Source organism: Gracilinanus agilis, chromosome 2 (assembly GCF_016433145.1).
Source record: "Gracilinanus agilis isolate LMUSP501 chromosome 2, AgileGrace, whole genome shotgun sequence".
Lineage (NCBI taxonomy): Eukaryota > Metazoa > Chordata > Mammalia > Didelphimorphia > Didelphidae > Gracilinanus > Gracilinanus agilis.
Window position 1 is genome coordinate 329,257,464 of NC_058131.1, and position 23,159 is coordinate 329,280,622.

The following is a 23,159-nucleotide window of genomic DNA, read 5'->3' on the forward strand; positions in this document are numbered from 1 at the left end:
TAACCAAATTCAAGCCTGCTCATTCCAAATCTTTCTATTGAACCAAGTTTCCCATTCATTTATCCTAGGATCCCGTTTCTGCTAGAATCACCAAAGGGACGGGGTAGTTATGTTCCTTAATGTCAACATTACAGGTTAGGGCTTTCCCTGAGTCATCTATTATGGAGCTGTCATTCAGAAAATTATTGGAACCTTCTTGGATTCTGCATAATAAATTGAGAGATGACATAATGTTGTTAGGGGAAAGTGCACTGAATTTGGAAATCAGAGGATCTGCATTCAAATTCTCTATCTTCCCATTGCCCTCCTGCTGACCTTGAGTAAATACTTCTCTGTAGGGCTCCATTACACTATTGGTAAAATGAGAGGATAGAGTTCCAGCCCTAAATCTGTGTTCTTGTAGATCCCTGATTTACTCTCTGCTATGAGAAGTAGACTGGCCTTTTATTTATCTCTAATTCTTCCCTCTTATCTACAAAGAAGACCCTCTGCAGGGTAATAAAGTTAATATCAGAATGATGGATTTGAGTCTTGATGTCTTCTAGGATTTTGCAAACAAATCTATGTCAACCATCCTCATGTTCTTAGTGACTTTATCTTCTTTTTCAACCTTTGTCTTTCCACACTGAAGAGGTCTTATCCTTATGGTTGACATCCCTTTCAAGAACTTGAATGAAGTTCCATTGAGTCCCCATGAGCTGACCAGCTATATACAAGAACAGCCTTGCCATTCAAACTTGGATAGAATCAGCATATTGTAATAGGGTGAGCACTAGCTAAGAAGCCAGGAGACTATCTGGGTTCAAGCCTTGGCTTTTCCACTAGGTAAATGGTACTAGTTTTCCCCTCTCTGGACCTTCCTTTATATATCTGCCCAATGATGCAGTGCCCACTTATATGTCTCTAAGACCCCAGAGAATCTTGAAACCTTACCTTATAAATATTCTACCCTTATCTCTGCCCCAAATATCATGTAATATCCATCAAGGGTACAATTCGATTTCAAAATAATGTTTACTACTCACTCCACTCCACCTCACCCTGCCGTCCAAAAAAATCATTAAACTATTCAGCATGGGTCCTGGGATTTTAAGAGTCCTCTTAGAAAGCCTAGTCACTTCCACTGATTTCCTGAAGTCTGATAACCACTGAAGAAACACCTGATTTTCCTTTCCAATCCCATTTCTGTTGTCAGAAACTAGACCATCATCCCTTTTGTACATTTCCTTTTGTGCATCTGGCTCACACAGACCTTCCCTTCCCTCCTCTATCTCCGACCCCTCCGAAGTCAAAGTTTGTGTTCTGGTCTCTTTGGTGGCTGCTGAGTTTTTTCCAAAGTAGTCAATTCTTATAAAGTCAGGTTAGGTTCTGCTCCTTATAGCCTCTACCAGGAAAGCTCTCACCAGCTCATTCAGGCCAAAGAAAAAGTTGTGGAGGTTTTCCCCATTGTCATTGTTGTTATTGTTGTCTCCTCCCTCTTCTAATTTCCTTTTTCCTGTGTGGAACAGCTGGCCTTCTTGCTTGCCTTCTCAGACTGGGGGTGAGGAATGAGAAGCTGTTCTTTACAAATTTTGCACTCAAAGCAATTTGCATTCCATAATTAATGAACATCAAAATGCACAATTACAAACAGAAACAAATGGCGACGTGATGATTACATATCAGGTTATGAAAGGAGAAAGCAAACTCAGGGGTGAGGGCAGGGGGAATGGACAGAGACCACGGCTAAACCGGGATACTGAGATACTCCTCTATTCAAAGGTTACCTTTATAGTCTCCCCCCACAAGAAACAAGTGTAATTTATATCAAATTATAATTTGTTCACCTGAAAAAAAGACTTACCAAACCCTTTACTTCGGTTTTTGATTCTCAGGTCTTCACTATTCCAGTCAAGTGTGACTATGAGAATACATAGGTACTTCTCTGGTCTTCCATTTCCCTGACTATAAAAAGTAGAGCTTAGAATATACAAGGAATTTGGCAGTTTGGTGAAGTCTCTAAATGCCTTTACAATTTATAAAATAGAATACGTAGGATTACAAAGGAGAACAATTACACTGAAAAACAGCTGTCAATTTTTTTAAAGTTATGAACCCAAAATTTAAAACTATACCAGATTAGTTCTTAGATGGTTGCTTCTTCTGTAATAGTTTGTTCTTTCTTTTATTTTAAACCCTTACCTTCTGTCTTAGAATCAATACTATATATCAGTTCCAAAGCAGAAGAGTGGTAAGGGATAGGCAATGGGGATTAAGTGAATTGATCAGGGTCACACAGGTAGGATGTGTCTGAGGTCAAATTTGAACCCAGGACCTCCTGTCTCTAGACCTGTCTCTCAATCCACCCTGCTTCCCCCAATAGTTTCTGAGTCCTCTTTAAGCTCCAATATTCTGTGCTTTCTCAATCCATGCACTAAGGTGTCTTACGGTTCTAATATTTTATGTTCTGAGGTCTCTCTCAGCTCTAATATTCTTTAAGCCTATGTCATCAGCCAAAATGAAATGAAGGAAGTCAGGGTGCACAGCGAGGGGGAAGAGGGGTTCATTGCCTAACTGATGAAAGAATTCTCAGGCTGATTATACATCTCATATGCTTCTCATTGTCTAAGAGAGAAGGCAACAGGAGTGTTTCCAGGTATTTGTCTCTCAGTGACCTAAGTCAGACAAAATGCACCTTCAGCCACACACTAATGACTCAGGGACCAGGAATCCATCATGCCCCAGTGGCTTCTGTCCAGAGATGAGCCCTATAGGAGCAAGAGATCTCCTGAACTTTTATTAATATGTATGGCATTTCACTCACATAGAAAATTGATTTTCTTTTTTAAGCACCAAATGTAGCAGTTTTATAACCTTTCTTCAGCTTGACAGAGGCCATTTATAACCTGCCTTCACCAGCACCTGTGTCGGCTCCAGTCAAACTCATCCTCAGGAACTCTATAATGCATTTTTAATTGTGAGCTGTTCTCCTACACAATTTATTTTCCAAAAGGATTGACCTTTTGGGGTTTTTTTTTGTTTTCTTTGCTGTTCAAGGGCTGATGGGAAGGGGGAGGGCAGAGTAAGAGTGAGGCAAGAATGAAGAACAGAGTAAAAGGACTTTCAAATTTGGAAACTCTCCTGGTGGATCGGGGTGGTCTGGCTATGGATTTTAATATTCCAAGAGCCAGACCTAACTCCCTCTTAGAAGGCAGGAGAGCAGTAGGTTACATTCCATTTCTCCAAGATGTACAGGATGGATCAACCTCATAAAACAAATAACTCCCATATACAACAATTTCGAAAGGATATGGGGTTATCTAGTTCAATTCCTCCCCCTCACCACAAGCATAAAATCCATCATATAACATCCCTGACAAAGTACACCATCTTGTTTCTTTGGACATCCTTGAAGTTACAGAAAATTCATTACTTCCTAAGATAACTCACTGTTGGATAGATTTGATTGAGAGGAATTCTTTCTTTTAAGCAAAAAACTACTCACCTATAACTTTGAACTCTAGATTTCAGTTCTGCCATTTAATATAATTTTCCTCATCACAACCTTTCTGATATTTTATGACTTTTTTCTTTTATATCTTTAAAAATCTTCTGTTCTTCCATTTTTGTTACCACTTCTTTTTACTTTTTTATATGTGATATGATATGTAACATAATAATATAATACATATGATTTGTTATAAATATGTAATAAATTATAATAAACATGCTTATCAAAGCAGTGAGGTGGCTTAGTGGATAGAGACAGGCATTCAAATCTGGCCTCAGACACTTCCTCGTTGTGTGACCGCGGGCAAGTCACTTAATTCTCATTGCCTAGCCATTACTGCTCTTCTGTCACGGAATCAATATTTAGTAAGCTAAGCAATTAAAAAATAAATATGCATATCCAAAATAAATTAATTATTACACAAGCTATGTTCAAAAATCTATGTCATATTCTTTTATTCCCTGTTCCCTTCACAGCTCCCCAAGAAGGCAGGTAGTATAATATAGGGGGTACATGTATTATCATATAATACATATTTCCCTTTTTATCATGTTGTGAAACAAGATACATATTGCTTGCCCTAGAAAAAAAATTCATGGAGGAAATAAAGTAAAAAATGGAATGCATCAATGTACATTCATACTCTTTTCCTTCAATGGCAGTAGATTTCCTTTTTTTGTCATGAGTACTTTGGAGTTGTCCTGGATCCTTGCCTTATTGATATTTAAGTCATTCAGAGCTGATAATCATACATTATTGTTGCTATGTACAGTGTTCTTCTGGTTCTGCTCACTTCACTTTGCATCACTTCATAAAAGTCTTTCCAGGATTTTCTGTGATCATCTTATTTGTCATTTCTAATGACATAATAGTATTCCATTATAATCATATACCACAACTTGTTCAACTATTTCCCAACAGATAACATCCCTTTAGTTTTCAATTCTTTGACACCACAAAATAGCTGTATTTTAGAACATATAATTTCTTTTCCTTTGAATCACCTTGGGAAATAAACCTAATAATGGTATTACTGGGTCAAAAGGTATACAAAGCTTTATAACTCTTTAAGTATAATTCTAGACTGCTCTCTAAAATGGTTGAATTAGTTCACAGTCACCAACAATGTATGTGTCTGTCTCTATTTTTTTCACATCCCCTCTAACATTTGTCAACTTGCTCTTTTATCATCTTAGTCAGTTTGATAGATGAGATAAGTTGTTTGGATTTGTAATTCCATAAGCAATAATGAATTAGAGCATTTTTTCATAGTTACATATAGCTTTGATTTCTTAATCCATAAACTATCTGCTCATATTTTTGACCATGTATCAATTGAAGAATGGCTCATATTTCTTATATGTTTGACAAAGTTCTCTACATGTTTTAGATATGATTCCTTTCTCTGAGAAACTGTCTGTAAAATTTTTTCCCAACTTAGTGCTTTCCTTCTATTCTTGACATGAGTTTTATTTGTACAAAACTTTTTTTAATTTAATGTATTCAAAATTACCCATTTTATATTTCACAATGCTTTCTATCTTTTGTTTTTTTCATAAGTTCTTCTCCTATCCATAAATCTGATAGCTAATATTTTTCCTGTTCTTCTATTTTGTTTATAATATTTCCTTTTATATTTAGGTTATACATCCATTTTGATCTTCAATTTGTTCAATTTCTTGGAACAGATTTTGAGATCTATCCCTTTCTTTTTCTCCCTCTCCCTTCACATCACCAAATATTTAAATGATATCTGCTATGAGGCATAATACCTACTGCAACATAACATACTATAATTTGAAAGAGAAATCATATACTCCTTTGGGGGTGGGACGAGCAAATGTAGTTAAGTGACTTATCCAGGGTCACATAGCTAAGAAGTGTCTGAGACTGGATTCGAATTCATGAAGATGAGTCTACCTGACTCTATACCCTGTATCACCTAGCTGTCCCCAGGTCATATACTCTTAAAACAGCTTTCCATTTAAATAGTTCATGCAAAGAACCCAATTAACAGATTAAACAACATGAGCTGTGGAAGTACATAAGTAAGACAAATCACTGTGAATTTGGATGGTCAAGGAAGGGCTCATCAAGGAGGTAGAAATGGAGCTGAATATTTCTTCAGTTGCTTAGCATGAATGCTTGGCATTTATGATGAAGATAAGTCCATATTTCATTTCTCATGCCCCATACATGTGAAATTGATATGCTAGCTACACCAAACTCTACATTTGGCATGCTATCCCCTAATTTTTTTTAATAAAAGTTATTCTTTCATTCAAGAATAAGTAGATTCTGGACCTACCTCCTTCCTTATGTTGTAGAAGGCAGACCATTCATAGCAGTCCTTCCAGACCAAAAAAAAAAGATTGTCTTCTGAATCTACCATTTATTTAGTATGTAAATTTAAACAAATTGATTTCCGTCCCTGAACCTCAGTTTCCTCATATTTAGAATGATGAATCTTTCATCTCTATTTCTCCTCTCCATTTGTAACTAATTTTCCCACTTGCCTGGAATGTATTCTCACCTAAACTCTTATTTTTAAAATTGTTTGTGTCTTCAAAATTATGCTCAAGAAACATGAAGCTTTTCTTACTTCATTGAGTAGCTAATGGTCTGTGTGCCCCCCCCATATTACCTCACATTTATTTTGTACATGTTTATTTATGTTATTTAGTTATCTCCCCCAATAAAATATATGCTACTTGGGGACAAGGACTATTTCATTTTTGTTACATGATCCCTTGAAGTCCCTGGCATATAGTAGGTGCTTAATAAATATTTTTCTGTTCACTTGGGTGATTGTTAGGCTAGTGATATCTAAGGTTTCTTCTTACTTTAATGTTTTATATTCTAAGGATATATCAAATTCTGATACTCTCTGTTTTAATGATCTGGTTTCTAAATTCCTTCTAATTCTATGGTTTATATACTAATATTTTGAACTTCTTAGTTTCTTATACTTCTGATACTCATTGAAATATAAAGGATACCTCCTTATGTTTCCAGGTTCCAATATTCTTCTTTCTTCTTGCAGTGCCCAGAAGAACTGAGGCCAATGAAAGATGGTACTGGCTGTTATGACTATTCGAAAGGGATTGACTGTTCAGATGGTTTCAATGGAGGATGTGAACAACTATGTCTCCAGCAGACTCTACCTCTGCCCTATGATGCCTCTTCCAGCACCATCTTCATGTTCTGTGGGTAAGTGTTTTTTGTCAAGAGACAACAACCTCCATTAATGCTATAAGATAATCTATTTTCTGCAGAGTTACTAAATTTATCATCTTAAGCATAATTCTGACCAAGTCCCTCCCATGTTCAAAAAACCTTATGGGCTCCCTAATGCCTCTAGGTTTAAAAAAGCAACAACAGCAAAAAAAAAAAAACTTCCTGATTGTCTCAAAGTTTTTTACATTCCAAATCTCAAAAATTATTTTTTAGGTTGAGTTCACATGATTTGTCCTTACACACACTCCACATTCTTACTATGTCGATCTATAAGATGTTCCTCTTCCACCTGTTCCAACATTCCATCTTCCATTCTTGTACCATATCACATTCAGAGAATGTTCTCCATCCTCATTTCTACAGTGGAATACAAAGCTCTTTTCAGTGCTCCACTCAAGCGCCACTTATTATATAAGAGGCCTTTTCCTATACCTCTTGTTAACATATCTTCTCTAACTATCTCCCATGAAATATTTCTTATTTGTTTTTTCTTTACTTGGCTCTATGCATCTTGTTTGCCCTCAGGAGTCACTCTGATGCAGGACTTGTTTTGTCTTTGTGTCCCTAGCCCCTTCTACACAGCCTAACAAATAGTAGGTGCTTAAAAATTCTTTTTAATTTGAAATGAAATGAGCTAGAAAATAATTTTAAATGATTAGCAGAAACCCAATTAATTGGAACACTTTCTTAGCCCAACTTTTTTTTTTTGCTTTACTGGACAGTTAGACTGCAATAGTGAATCCAATTCAGTTTATCACATACTTATTAAATACAATCTACATGCCTTTTGGGCAATAGAACTGCCATAATTTGAAAGAATTTTGAAATTCACAGGTCCATAGGTAAATTTTAACTAAATTGTGGAAGACTCCAAGTGCTGGCTTAGCTTGCTAGTTCCTTTAAATATTTGGCTGAGACAGTGGGTATAGTAGAGTCAAGAAAACCTGAGTTCAAATTCTACTTCAGATACTTGCTAGAAATGTGACCTTGGAAAAGTCACATAACCCTTTCACCCTCAGTTTCCTCATCTGTAAAATGGAAACAATAAAAGTACCTTCACCCCCCAAAAACCAAAACTGTAAACTTTAAGGCACTGTGTAAATTCTAGTTATTATTGTTAATGGCAATGTGTTTTCATTTTTCCCTATGGCCAATGGAGAACCAAATAGTTTTTGAGCTGGGAAATGATCAATTCACACTTAGGAAGATGACTGAGGTGGTAACCAGATAAAAAGGTTTGAGACTGTACAAAGGGAACCCAATTAGAAACTTATAATTGTCTAGCGGAGAGGTGATGAAGTTCTGAAGTATAGTGCTGCCAATGTATTTAAAGAAGGGGATAGATAAAGGGAATATCTGAGATTTAAGAGCAGAATTTCTTTCAAAATGTGTCCTAAACTCAGGACACATTCTTCCTGGTCTCTCCTGCATCCTCTCCATCTTCATCTCTAGGCCTAGGCAGTTATCATTAATGTGCACAGGGTTGACCCTATGTCTTTCAGGATCCTCAGACAGGGTAAAGAAAGATTCTGTTATGGTCCTTTGACCTTACTGGGTTAGGCAGTGTAGTAGAAGAAACACTAGAAAAGGAATCCAAAAGACATGTGCTTTATTCACAAATCTACCACTGAATAAATTGTATGAATGTGAATTAGTTATTTAATGTCAATTAGCCTCAGGATCTCTGTCTGAAAAAATGGGGATCTCTATCCTGTTTACCTCCAAGGATAATTGTGAGGATCAATTGTGGCAACATGTATGAAAGTATTTTTCCTAAATTGTAAAGCACTTTACAAATGAGAAGGATTTTATTCTTATTACTACAACAAGAAATTGAGATAATAAGATCATGGATCTAAATTGGGAAGAAATCTCAGGAGACAGCTAGCATAACCCTCTCATTTTACAAAAGAAGAAACTGAAGGAGGCTTAGTAGGTTAAGCAACTTAAAACAGAAGGGATGTGGGGAGTCACTGTCAGTGACACAGAAAATTAAATTAGGCCAAATGGCTCATTCTTTCCTCCACACTCAGTGTAATGGACATTTTGCTGTGCATTTCTCCTTCCTAATCCTCTTTTCTACTTTTATCTAATTATTAATGATACTAATAATAATGATCTCAGCCCACATACTTCCAGAGATCCTTACCCCAAAGAATCTATAGGTCTTCCTCATCTATGAAACTGGGATAATAATAACACCTAACTCTCAAGGTTATTGTGAGGATCAAATGAGATAATAATTGTAAAGTGCTTAGTACAGTGCTGGGCACATAGCAGGTATATATAAATGTTAGCGATTATTATCAATCAAACACAGCCTCCAAACTCAAATTCTAGTCTATTTTTCCCCTCCTTCCACCACACCTGTACTTCTTCCCTAGAGGAGCTCTGGCTGTAGCACAGGGAGATCTTGGGCCCCTAGCAGTCAATCAGCAAAATAAATAAGAAATAAATTACCATATGCAGACCTAAATTTATGGCAGTCCTTCTTCAGCTTAAGTGACTGCAGGGCAGTGGTATGTAAATTATGCATAGGCACAACTCTGCAAGCCTGCATACAAAAGAAGTTTTGTGTTTGGCAATGCTTTTTAAAACCCTCTTTGTTGTTTAGTGGAACTGAGTAGACTCAGTTGTTCCATCTATGAATGACCATATCATACCATATAATATTCCTAAATAAGACCTTCAGATTTTTGAGTCTTTTGCCCTCATTTTACAGATGAGGAAACTGAGGCATTGAAAAAGGAAGTTACTTGCTCAAAGTCACTATATAGCAGAGCCAAGACTCAAAGCCAGATCTTCTTCAATCTATATCAGTCATATATTCATTCATTCCACTATATCATGCTCTAGTTCAGAATTTTAATTAGAGTTTTGACAAACAGTAGAAATTATGTCTTAGAAATGTGGCATGAAATATGCTCTTGAATCAATTTTTAAGACAATTTCAGCTGAAGATGGGTTAGAGGTCTCAGGTCTTAATCTACCCACCCCATTCTCATACTACTGCTTGGGGAGCCATTGCTTAGGGGTGCAGGGAGCTGGCCAACATGTTCAAGGCTGGGGAGGAGCTACTAGCCATCTGTTAGCATCTATTTTAACAAACTATACCTTCTAATTAGGTGCTAAGCTCAGGTTTTTTTTCCTATATTATTGCAACAATTCATATTTGACTAAACTGAAACAAAGACTTAGTCACTTTATCCTAGCTGAGCTTTGCCTCAGATGGCCCTTTAAGCCACATGCTAAAACAGTTTAAATGGATTAAGTATATATAATGCCAATGAGAGTGGGAGGGGGTGGAAGGGAGCAGATCCTGCTCTGTAGGTAAAAGAGCTTCTCTGTATGTTTCAGTTCTTGTGTAGGAAGTCCCATTTCTGGATTGGCACATCTGCCAGTATAGGAGCCAATTAGCCCTTTCCAAGGAATGCAAAGAAAAAATGAAACATTAAGAGTCCTTCAAAACCAGCATTAATATTACAAAGCTTTGAAAGATGTCTATTAGCAATGGAACATTACTTGCACTGAAGATAAGTCTTTTCATCAAAATTGTAAACCCCATTTGGATGTTCCTATGAGGGATTTGCATTAGAAGACTTGGTTTTGTTAAGTCAGAGAGGTACCAAAAGGCAAAAGAACAGTTTCCCCACCTTGAGTACCCATTTAACTGAAGTCAAAGGCAATAATCTCAAAGGATAGTAGCCACTTGGAAAGCCAGAGCCAGATCCCAGGTTGATCCCCAGATACCTGATTACCAAGGACCTTCTTGTCCATGGTTTTTGCTGCTGTTGTTGTTATTCAGGTATGTCCAATTCTTTGTGGCTCCATTTGGGGGCATTCTTGTGGTTTGCCGTTTCCTTTTCCAGCTTATTTTACAGATGAGGAAACCGAGGCAAACAGGGTTAAGTGACTTGCCCTGGATCACATAGCTAGTGTGTCTGTGTCTGAGGCCAGAAAGATGAGTTTTCTAGGTTCTAGACTTTATCCACTGTAACACCTAGCTGCTTCTCCTTTCTACTGTATCAGCCTACACTATATAACTCACTTTAACATAGTACTTCATAGGCAAAACCATTTGGCCCTCATGGTCATCTTCTATAGTCAGTGCAAATATTCCTGTTCCTACTTTATAGTGGGTGGAAAGAGAGTTTTAAAGAGGTCAAGGGCCCTTTCCTCTCCCTCAACTTGTTAATGGCTGCTAGTAATATCTGTGCCTTCCCTCTCAGAAGGATTATCTCCAAATCGTCAGAGAAAGAGAGAAAAAAACACAGGTGGAGAGAAGAGAGGAGAGGCAGAGAAAGGATGAGTAGGAAGAGAAATATCTTGTTTGTATATAATGTTCTTGTGTTGTCTTTCTATTTTGCCTGAGTCCCTTGAGAGCAATCGCTACTTTTGCCCTTCTTTGAATATCTAGTGATTTACACATGATGGAAACTCACAAGAAATACTTAATATTAGATTCAACCCAATGCTTTCTAACCCCAAGCCTGGATCTCTTTACATTCTCTCTCCAAATTACCTCAAAAACATTACTTTGCCTGGGATGCGTTTTGCTTAATTATGTTGTTAATTATTAGACTAAGAGCTCTATGAGGAAAAGAGCAAGGTCATGGTTAAACTTTCTCTCCCTCAACACCTAACTCAATGTTCTACACCCTAACAATACTTACTAGATATTTTAAAAAATTTGTTGATTTATAATTGGTTGCCAGCTCTTTTAGGCCATTGGTTTTACAAGGTATAATTAAAGGAGAAATCACATTTATAAAAGGCCTTCCTATCCTATAGGAAGAGGAAGATGAAGACAACTAAGTCCATGCCTTGAGAGAAAATTCCTATTTTGTATCTGCTTGCTTACTTAATTTATTTATTCCTCTTTGCATATGTATAAATATAGCTCTGTGCAGATCTTGGCCAAGTTCCTACTTGCCTACGCTCTTTAGACTTTCTGTAAGAAAATCTCCCAGACGACAAAATGTTCCAAAGGAGCTGTATAATTATGTGGCATGGTACAAAAATAAAATTAAAAGAAAAAATAAAACCAAAAAAACCAAACAGACCTTCAAATAAACCATTCTGTGCCCCAGGGTGGCTAGAGGGAGAAAGCCGCTCATGTTATTGTAACAGAACTCAGACAAATGTATGCCTTTTATTTGTCCTTGATACCCGAGGCTAATGGTACCAACTAAAGGTCTTGGCAATGTGTAAAACCTATTACTCTCAGGCGAGAGATGGAGATGGAGCTGAAAAGAGAGCCCAGGGTCAGAAAGCAAGCATACAGATGGGAATCCTGTTAGAAGGCAGGAATGTTTCATAGAAAGAGATAAGGATTTGGACATAGCTAAGTTTAATCCTGCTTCTGCTACTTACCACCTTTGTGACCTTGAATAAATCATATTACCTCTTCAGGCTTCAGTGTCCTTCTCTATGGGAATGACCCGCAAATCAGGGGTTCTTAACTGGGATTCATGAACTTCATCATTTTAAAAATACTTTGAAAAGTTAGATATGATTGATTTCTTCTGTAATCCTGCAGATTTTATTTTGCGCATTTAAAATGATTATTATTATGATAAGGGTCCAAGGACTTCACCAGACATAACAGAAAAAAGTTAAGAACTCCTGACCTAGATGGTATCTGGAGTCTCTTCCAAATCCAAGAATTCTATGAATCCCAAGTTCCAATGTAAATCAGAGACAAAAACCTGAAGTCTTTGGTAATCAGGTGTCTGGGGATCAAGTGTCTTGGCATCACTGATCGAAGACAGAGCCAAGACAAATTATTCTTACTCTCGAGGCACGGTTGTAAAATTGTGCCTCTTTGTGTGTTATTAGCCACTAAAGGCTCTGTAACACATGTAATGTGGTTTAGCATAAAATTAATTCCTATATTCCACAAGGAATAGAAATCTTTATCCTTAAAAGCATATGGCCTTGTAATTTGAATCTTCAGTATTTTAAATCTGTGCTTTTAGAAGAAAAAGTCATATCAAAAGTATCCTTTATTGGGCCTCTCTTTTTGTTAAACTCCAGATAGCTGCATACTTTGTCTACCCCTGAGTACTCCTCTGAGCTATAGGCAAGAGAAAATGATGGCTACAAGATTATAGCCTCATATGATTTAACCATTTAATAAATGTTTATTAATTATCTACATGTCACATATTATGTTAGGAGTTAGGAATATAAAGATGAAAGTAAGATGGTACATATATACATGTATATGAAAATATATTTTAAAGAATTATTGTTGTTCAGTTGTGTCCAACTTTTGTGGCCCCATTTGAGATTTTCTTGGCAGAAATACTGAAGAAGTTTGCCATTTCCTTCTCCATCTCATTTTATGAATGAAGAAATTGAGGCAAATAAGGTAAAGTGGCTTGTCCAGAGTCACACTGCTAGTCTGAGGCCAGATTTGAACTCAAAAAGTTGAGTCTTTCTGACTCTAGACCTGGTGCTCTACCCATTGAGTCACCTAGCTGCTCCATATAAAAATAACTATAAAATAAATGTAAAGTTTTTGATTAAGAAGAACAGGACAGGCTCCTTGTAGAAAGTAGCATATAAACTGAAGGAAATTAAGGATTCCAAAGTTTGGAGGTAAGAAGGTAGTGCATTCCAGGAATAAAGGGTAATCAGTTAAAGGAATCTTTGAGAACATTTAGTTCAAACCTTTTACTTTGCAGTTAGGGAAGCAAAGGGATTTGAGGCTCAGAGAGGTTAAAAGACTTGATCCAGAATCAAACAGCTATTGGTTATGAGAATTGAGACCCAAACTTTGGTATTTTAATGTTAAACATAGTCCTTTCTTTCTCTATACCATACTGCCATTGACACTCTATTACTCTATCAGTCTTGGTAAAATACTTGGCTCCATGACGTAACATTCAGTCATATAACATGTGTTTCAAGAGGGGCCATTATCCAATCATAGCTTTCTCATCTCCTTCCTAATATTCCATCTCAGTAGCTAGGTGATCCAGTGGATATCAGGAATAATCAAGAAGACCTTGGGCAAATCACTTAACCTCTCTGTTTTTTCATTGGTAATTTGGGGACAATAATAACACCTACCACTCAGGTTCTTGTGAGAATCAGATGAGATAATATATTTAAAGAGTTTAGCATAGCACAGTGTCTGGCAAGTAGTAAGTGCTATATAATTGCTAGTTATTATTATTGTTAACAAGCACCCAAAGGATAAAATATTCAGAGAATTATACCTAGAAGGGATACTGTATTTTGGAATTGATAGTACATAGTTCGCTTAATTAGTTAGGAACATAAAGATTACAGCTGGGATAATCTTGAGATTAGTATATCCCTCTTCCTTCTATAATCCCTAGGATTGAGTATTTAGTGCTAGATAAGAGTGATGGGAGGGGTGGTAATAGCAGTAGTAAGATGCATGTATTGAAGGAACAGACAAATAAATGAAGATGAAACAATAAATGGAGATGAAGGTAATTCAATATTGGGTGATATTTTAATTTTTTAGGGTTGTAACATTCATTACCTCATTTGATTCTTACAACAAGCCCACAAAATAGGAAAGAAGGGGGATTATTACAAGGCATTCCACTTCATAAGTGAGGAAACTGAATGTTAGAGAAATGAAGTAATGTACCCCAGTTAGTATATAATGCTAAGAAGTCATTTCAGCTAGTAAGTAATGTAGATGGGATCAGAATCCAGCTTTTTGAAACCTATTTTACTGCTGTTTTTGTTATACTCTGTGACCTCTTTAGCTCTGCTTTCAATTCAGTGCCATTTTGATATTGTCATTACCTCTTTTCTATACCCTGAATACCACTTTCTCACAAAATACTGCTCAGAGAACACTACAATTACCGCTGAGATTTATTACTCCTCCCATCTGAATTATGTATCAACTCTTCTGAGATAGAATTGTACCCTCTAAATTCATTTAACCAAGAAAAATGAAAGAAGGGGTTGACTTCATCCATATCTCCTTGAACAAAAAACAAAAACAAAAATATGAAGGTAGTTTACTGGTATTAGGAATGACATACTATAGATGGAACGTGTTGAGCTGGAATCAGATTTCCTAGGTCTCAGCTATGATTTCCTCCTCTTCCAACTACTAATACCACCATCATCATGACCAACACTAAGTATGTGGTTACAGAATAGTAGAAAGTTGGAATTCAGATGGCCAAACATCACTAGTCCATTTTGAAATAGTGGGGAAGTCATTGCTTCTTTGGACCTCAGTTTTCTCCCTGGTAATATGAAGGCTTTGGATGATTTGATTTCTAAGATCTCTTCCAAATCACATGTTCTATAATGGGAATCTCACTATTCCTTTGCCTTGTCATGGCATGGAGGTAATCATGATATTGCAAAAGCTAAGTTTCAAGAGTAAAGAATAAATTATGACAAGTTCTGAGCTTCTCAGGACCACTAAAAGCAGTGGCATGATACAGTGGGTAGAGTGATTGGTTTGGAATTCGTGGAGCAGGGCTCAAATTCAAGCCTTGATACATATTACCTGTGTGACTTTGGGTGAGTCATTTAATTTCTCTCGGCTTCAGTTCCTTCATTGCCAAATGAGGAGGTTAGATTAGATGACTTCTCAGGTTCTTTGGAATTCTGAATCTATAGGCTTAGGAAGATGGAAAGCTTTGAGTGCTGAACCAGTTATGGATACATTCTCTTTTATCTGAGGAAAGGTGCTAAATGTGGGAAAAGTCATTACCATAAATTTGGATGCCAAATTTTATACACACATATACACATATGTGCACATGCATCTGTATGTGTGTGTTTGTGTGTATAATCAGTTTAAAAGAGCATTTGCTAAGGCAATGAATGGTTATCGTCTCTAGTGGTAGAAAGTGTATCCCTACTAATGAAGTCATAGATACTTGAATTATTTACTTAATAATAATTGACATGCTTAGTGCATTTTAATTCAGAATGTTATCTTCATAATACCTCTGTGGTAATATTAGTATTATTAACCCTATTTTTCAAACTATTAAACAGAACTTTAAGGAGATGAAATGACTTGTTCATTGCTTTGTATCTACTAAGTAGGAGAGCCAGATTTTGAACATAGGTCCTCTGAACTTCAAGTATAATGAGCTTATTGCACTTTGAATGCACATTTGCTACCAGCTAATTCATAAGAAGGAAACTCGGGTGTTGTATTTAAAAGGGAGGTAACTGTTTTTAGAAAATGTTCAAGAGGAGGCAGCTACTTTTAGGAGTTTCCCAAGAGCAGCCCTTTAGCACTGGAGGCTTTGTGTCTGGGGGTTCAGTCAGAATTGTTTGTAATTGCCCTTGGGTTTTCAAGGACATAACATTGCTGACTTGGCAATGAAGAAGCATGTTCCTCCAAGGATCTAGGAGGCTCATTCATCAGAAGATGGCAGACTCAGATACTCCAAGAGAAGAAAATTCTCTTTGCCTTAGTCACACATGGCTCCCCTGGGGCTAGGCTTGCCAAGCTTATCTGATACACCATCCCCCCATAACATTTTATTGCTTGCAACAGAAATGATTGAGATGCAAGAAATGAGTCCAGAGCCTCGTATTGTATGAAGAATTTGGTACATTAGTCCTCCAGCCGACCCCAAGTCAAATGTGATGCGGAAAAAGAAATCCTGAACAAGATCTTAGCCTCATTATAAACTCTCAGACTGGAGGGGTAGTATAGAAAAGGTGATATGTAAATACTCTATAAGCCATGTACCTGAAAGGAATCTAAACTACCTACTTCTCAAGACCAACACCATATAATACAAAGAGGATTAAACTTGGTGCTAAAACATTTTAACTAGAATTTTCTAACATTTACTGTGTGATGATGGGGAAAGTCACCTTACTTCTGTGTGCCTTAGTTTCCCCATCTATTAAAATATGGAAAATAATATGACCACTACCTACTTTGTAGGAGGTTTTTTTGAAGACTTAAAGTAGCATAGAAATGTGAACAATTATGATGATAAAGATAACACCTTCATTTCCAATACAATTTTATGTATAGCTTTCCACATTGAGTAGGAGAAAGGGAGGGAGGGAGGAATGTTGTGACTAGTTTGGTGATGGTGAACCTTTTAGAGATGGAGTGCCAGGCCCTGCCTCCAGAGACCAAGTACTGCGCCCAACTACTCCCTTTACCATGAATACCCCAAACCCCCCTTACTCTAGAAAGAATTGGGAGGTAGAGCTTCCATTGGGCTGCTGGGCTGAGGGGTAGTTGATGTGAAAAATGTCCTCAGGCACACATGGAAAGGGGGCCAAGAGTGGCTGGAGCACTACATTCCCTTTCAGCTCTGCCTCTTGTGAACTGTCCACCTGACCACCCTGTGCACTCCCATTGTTCTATTGGGCAGATGGGTAGGGAAATGTGAAAAAAATGTCATCAGGCACTGTGGAGAGGGGGAAGGGAGCAGTTCTGCCCTAGTCCCTCTGCCTTTCTAGTAACGAATTTCTAGTCCCTCATGGGAGCAGAGAGGGCAGCATGTGTGTCCATAGAGAATACTCTGCATGCCATCTTTGGCACTTATGCCCTAGATTCACCATCACTGGAATAGCCGATTTCTAGAGCTGTAGACCCTTGCTATTCTCTCCTCTTACCCTAAGATACCCAGCCCCAAAACTAAACCAGTGAAGGAGAGTCAGCATGATACATTGAAAAGAGCAATGATTTTTTAAAGTCAGAGGACTTTGGTTCAAATTCCACCTCTGCCACTTACTACCAGGTGACCTTGGGAATATCTTCTCATCATTATGAGCTTCAGTTAACTCATCTATAAAATGTTAAGTTGAACAAAATGATTTCTAAGGCTTCTTCCAGTTCCAAATCTGTGATCCCATGAAGGTCCCCTGTCCTTGTTACTACCTATTTGAAATGTGCCACCACATGCAAGTTGTCCACTGCAGCAATCTAACCCTGCCAAGATGACATTTTTCTAGGGGCCATTACTGGCCATCAGGATTGGGCGATTAGAGGTTTAGGACAGCCTTGCTGCCATGTGTCAATCTGAATTTCCAGCTTCTGACTTGAATGAAAGCAATGTGCTAAGAGCTGTCCACAGTGCTGAAGGGACCATCCCTGCTGTTACAAGGGTGATTAAAGCTTAGTTTCTGCTACAGTTTTCAGATGTGGTAGACAGCTACATTGGGAATACAGTTTGGCTTGAGAAACTACTTGGTAATTTCCCTCCAACTGATCTGTAAAGCTTTTTTGGTAGGGTCTGTATGTTCATGGAAAAAAGGTTTAAAGAAGGTATTGTATAATTAAGAATGTCAGTATTCTTGAACTCTCCCAAATGTTATAAATGCCTTTCTTTAACTGTTGATTTGCATATTAATGTGCTTTTCCAGTGATGTGCTTGTGCCCTATGAATTATACCCAGGATTTATCTCCCACTAAATAGGAGTATCATGTGTTAATAGGTGACTAAAATTGGAGTCAGGGAGTTCTGGATTAAAATCCTCCTTCTGGTATTTAAAAGCCATGTAAGGATGGTCATGTCATTTGTACAAACAGAACCTCAGTTTAACTTTAGTTTAAAAAAAGGATAATAATATTTGCAATACTCAACTTACAGGGATGTTATGAAGCTTGAATGTGTGCCAAGTGCTTTGCAAATGCAAAATTCTCTATATAAATGAATTATTATTATTTTAAAGAATTATTTGAAAAGCATTATACTCCTCTCAAACCAGTGCTATTTATTTCTCCAGACCTTACTTTTTTCATGCCTGACCACAAAATGAGTAGATACATTTGTCATAATGTATTATAGCTGGAAGGAATTGTAAAACATCAAGTATTAGAGCTAGATGGGACCCAAAAAAAAAGAATTTTGGAAACAGTTGTCAAAAAATATTGCAGAGTATTAACAACCTCATGAAGATTGATCCAAAAAATTAATAATAAGAAAGGTGCAAATAAAAGCATCTCTGAGATTTTTTTTATCTCACACCCAAAAAATTGGCAATGATGACAGTAGATGCAAATAATCAATATTGGTGAGGCTGAAAAAAGGGTATATGTGCTAATGCATTGTTGATGGAGCTATGAATTTGACCAACTATTCTGGAAAGAATATAGAATTATATTTTTTAAAGGTGACTAAATATTGATTATCCTTTGACCCAGAAATATTATTTCACAGCCAAAGATCAGAGATGGAAAAAAGGGTCCTAAAGTCACCAAAATATTCTGAACATTTCTTTATGTGGTAGAAAAGAAAAAAAAGTATGACAGTTGCCTATAGGTTGTCCAATGGCTAATCAAATTGTTGTAAATGACTGTAATGAAATATTACTGAGCCATAAGAGATTACAAATGTAAATTTATAAAAACATGTTAAGACATAAGATCTGAGACAGTGAAATAAGCAGAACCATGAAAAAGGTATACAAAATGCTGTTACAATGTAAAAACAGGAAAAAAAACCTGAAACTAAACATTTTATAATTATAATGATTATACTACAATCTGGAGAAGAATTAAGAAAATGTGCCGCCTTCCATTCATTGGAATTGTAGAGGACTCTTGATATGAAATATTTTATGTACAATCAGATACAACAGATGTGTTGGTGAGTCTTGCTAAACTTTTTTCAAACTTGTCATTTTAAAATTCTGTTATAAGAGATGACTAGATGGATTAGAGAAGGGAAAGGAGAGCTTGAGAACTGAATGAGATATAAAAGCAAAGGCTATAAATAAAAGTAGGATCATTATAAAAATATCTCATTAAAAGATAGATTCACAAACTGGTAGAGTTGCAAGGGATTTAGATATCATCTAATCATATTTACATGGGAACTTGATATCCAGACAGGGGAGATACTTTTCCCAAATTCATACCACTATCTAGTGACAGAGTCAAAACTAGAATATAAGATCTCCTAAGCCCCAGTTCATTATTCTTTCCATTACACCTCACTATTTGCTGGGGTGTTGGTCTAATTATCTCATATGTCATTTCCTAGCTGTGTGGAGGAGTATAAGCTGGCTCCAGATGGTAAATCCTGCCTCATGCTATCGGATGTCTGTGAGGGCCCCAAGTGCCTCAAGCCTGATTCCAAGTTCAATGACACTCTCTTTGGGGAGATGCTGCATGGTTACAACAATAGGAGCCAGCATGTCAACCAGGGACAGGTCTTCCAGATGACTTTCAGGTATGAGTTGGACCTTGTCTATTTTCTGTTGGTATAATAAGAATTGTGTCTGAATAATTAAATTTAAATTCAGGGCAACAGAGAGTAGAACATTGATATTGAGCACCACTGAATATTAACTGAACATGCTGAGATTTCTTTTTCCTATTTCTTCATGTTTCTGTTTCTACATACAGTTTTACATATCCTAACTCTGGAATCTAAGTATGTTGGAGTATACATATAATTTCTGTAGTGGAAAGAACTGGTTTGTAAGCAAAAGACGTAGATTTCAATCTCATCTCTTTTATTCAGTACCCCTGTGACATTTGGGAAATAACTTCCCTGACATAGGCCTTGGTTTCTCCATTGATAATGGTAATATGACGGGGCTGGATGAAATTCATTTCTAAAGCCCTGTCTAAGTCTAAATCCTATGTTTTAAAATACTACTAGCATTGGGGGTAAGCTGCTGCCTCATTTTATTGCCTTCTCTTTTTGAAGTTAAGAGGTTTACTTTGAGCTGTTCTTGGTTCTAATTTATCTTTTGAAACTTGAAAGGCCTGTGGTCCCAAGTACTGTTTCCTAACAAGCCTGCAAAAGATGAGAAGATCTGGGGAAGGAAATTCCATGCTTCCTTCACTATTATCAGTCCTGTTTGAACCTCAAATCTGTTTGGGGCCAGTATTCTCTAGATCTAGATATTAGTCATTAGGATGCCTGAAAGTTCAGTGTTGTAAAATAATGACACAATTTTGCTCAAGAGAGAGGGGTATTTAATGGAGACGATGAAGCACACAGACTATTGGGGAAATTATTAGCTCAATAACAACCACATAAACTCAGTATAAATTGGAAGCTATTGAGCACATGGACCATCTGGGGAAATTCCTAGCTCAGTATAAACATGCACATCTATAAAAAATTACTCAAATATAATGAAAATAGAATCCCTAACAATAATCCTAAAAATATGACACAATTATTCCTGAAGAGAGGATGACAATGGATTATCTCTCTCATGTTCCCTATTGGGCATACCTTGAAATGAGGTCATGTGAACTTCCAAGTTTCTATCAGTGATAAAGGAAAAGGGAGGAAAAGGAAGGAAAAGTCTGCTAATATGACATTCTCCAGAAGAGAAAAGAGAACAAGGAGAGAGATGGGCACATACTCCTAGCCAACTGGAAGGAAAAAGGAGAAGGATGGCCACTCAGTGGGAAGCAAGTGAGAGTAATATTAAGAAGGATGACATGAGATTGACCTGTTTTGAATCTCTGCCTAATATTACTGGTCAAATCAGATGTCACTGGTCATATTTCTTCTTGCTATTATATAAAGTTCCCCTTCAGCACCTACTTCAAGGGTAAATTATTATTTTGTTTTTCAGTCTAAGTTCTGCTGTCTTTGAAGGTTCATGGAGTTTGTTTTCTTTTCTGAGGTAGGAGTTAGGTTTATATTAGGGGCATTAGTGTATCAGGAAGAGATCTTCTTCCCAGTGATGAACAGAAATGTAGGTTCTTGACCCAGGCCACATCACTCATTCAGCACCACAATTTTAAATCAAGAGAGCCTATCCTATTCAGAAATGAAAATGACTCCCTCACACCCACTATCAATCCCAATGAACCAGCTGCTGAAGCTGAATTCAAGAAAGGATCACCACTCTCATTCCCTTCCATTCAAATAACTAGAAATTTTCAGTTATCAGCTATAATATTGCCAAGAATGATTTACCTGAGGAGGGAGGCACCATAAAATGTTTTACACATGTCCTTATTGCTCTTAGGGACATCATCCTAGAAGCAGCAAGCATGTCAGCATCTAATGGCAATTTTCATTTTCTCTGTGTTCTACCAATGATTATTTGAAAGTTGAGCCTCCTGTAGAGGTTAGCAGGCATTATCCTATCAATCTCTGTCTTATGTCTTATTTTCTAGTGATTTTCCTGGCATTTGATTTTGGTAAATGGCTTGAATAAAATAACCATGATGGTCCATATACAGATTAGCATCTTATGTTTCTCACACATAGTCAACCCTGATCCTTTCAGAGATAAGGCCCTATTTGAAAGGGGTTAAACTTAATTATACTGTCCTTTGGTTTAACTCACAGAGAAGCCCTATTTTATGCTACAGAGTAGGCCAGAGATTTGGTCTCCTTATTCAGAAAGGTCTCTGACTGAGATTAAAATTGATAATTGCTTTGAAAGCTGAAGCCCCAGTCCTTTGGGGGAGAAATGATCTATCACTGCTTTGCCCTGTCATTAAAATCCCTGGCAACTAAGAGAGCATATAAATGGCTTTGAATACTGCCCCCTACTCCTGAAATTGGAACAAAGATGCTCATTAATTGATTGGAAGTTGCTTCTGGAGGTGTCCAACTTGTCATTTTCTGAACACTCTGGGTTCTATTGCATTAATGTGAGGACTGCAACAAATGAGAAGGAGGAAACATTTGCTGAAGTCTAATACCAGTCATTCAAGGGAAAGGATTCTAGAAATCTATAGAGCAGGGACCCTGAATCCAGCGAGGATACATACCAAGACTTACCACAGATGAAAGAAACTTGCAGATATAAGCAAACACCTGCTGAGCCATATAGCCAATATGATTTTCTCATACATACATGTATAATAAAGTTTAATAAATTGAACACATGGTAAGATGTCATCAACATTAAATACAGCAATAATGAACTATATCATACATTATTATATACTCCTGTACTGTGTCTCAAGGTGTAATGGTGTTCAAGGAGGACTAACACTTCTGGTGTGATGACTTGCTAAGCCTTTTTCAGGGCTGCTCACTCACCTTTAGTATCTACCTGGCACTCAACTCTCACTTATAGCTTCAAGAAGCCACACCCCAGCAAAACCATCTTGATAGTTTGGTGTAAACCAGGTCGAGGGTAATCAAAGGCTTCAAACCCATTGCTAGGTTAGGTAGCTATCTACCCCAAGCATATGAAGATTTCCTATAGTGGAATGGACAGATGAGAAAATCTTGTTTCAATGGCCCTAAAGGCTCTGACTTTTGTCTTGCTACTGGATTTCAGTGACTCTGGGAAGAGAGAATGAGGTTAATGACTTCATGCATCTCTGCCTTGCTTAATTCCAATCCATGTGAGTCAAGACAGTACCTCATGATGTCCTTGGTTTTCTTTGAAAATGAAGGACAACCAACAACTAATTAACTCTCTCTCTCTCTCTCTCTCTCTCTCTCTCTCTCTCTCTCTCTCTCTCTCTCTCTCTCTCTCTCTCTCTCTCTCTCTCTCTCTC

At 37.2% G+C, this 23,159-nt stretch overlaps 1 protein-coding gene across 1 annotated transcript in view; it reads left to right on the top strand.

The window, feature by feature from the left end:
• The window catches only part of ASTN2 (astrotactin 2), a 970,320-nt gene that overhangs the window by 454,361 nt on the left and 492,800 nt on the right, over nucleotides 1-23,159 (top strand). Inside the window, exons 12-13 of the mRNA XM_044659771.1 lie at nucleotides 6,534-6,700; nucleotides 19,708-19,896. Coding sequence (XP_044515706.1) covers nucleotides 6,534-6,700; nucleotides 19,708-19,896 — 356 coding nt within the window. The remainder of the gene's footprint in view (nucleotides 1-6,533; nucleotides 6,701-19,707; nucleotides 19,897-23,159) is intronic.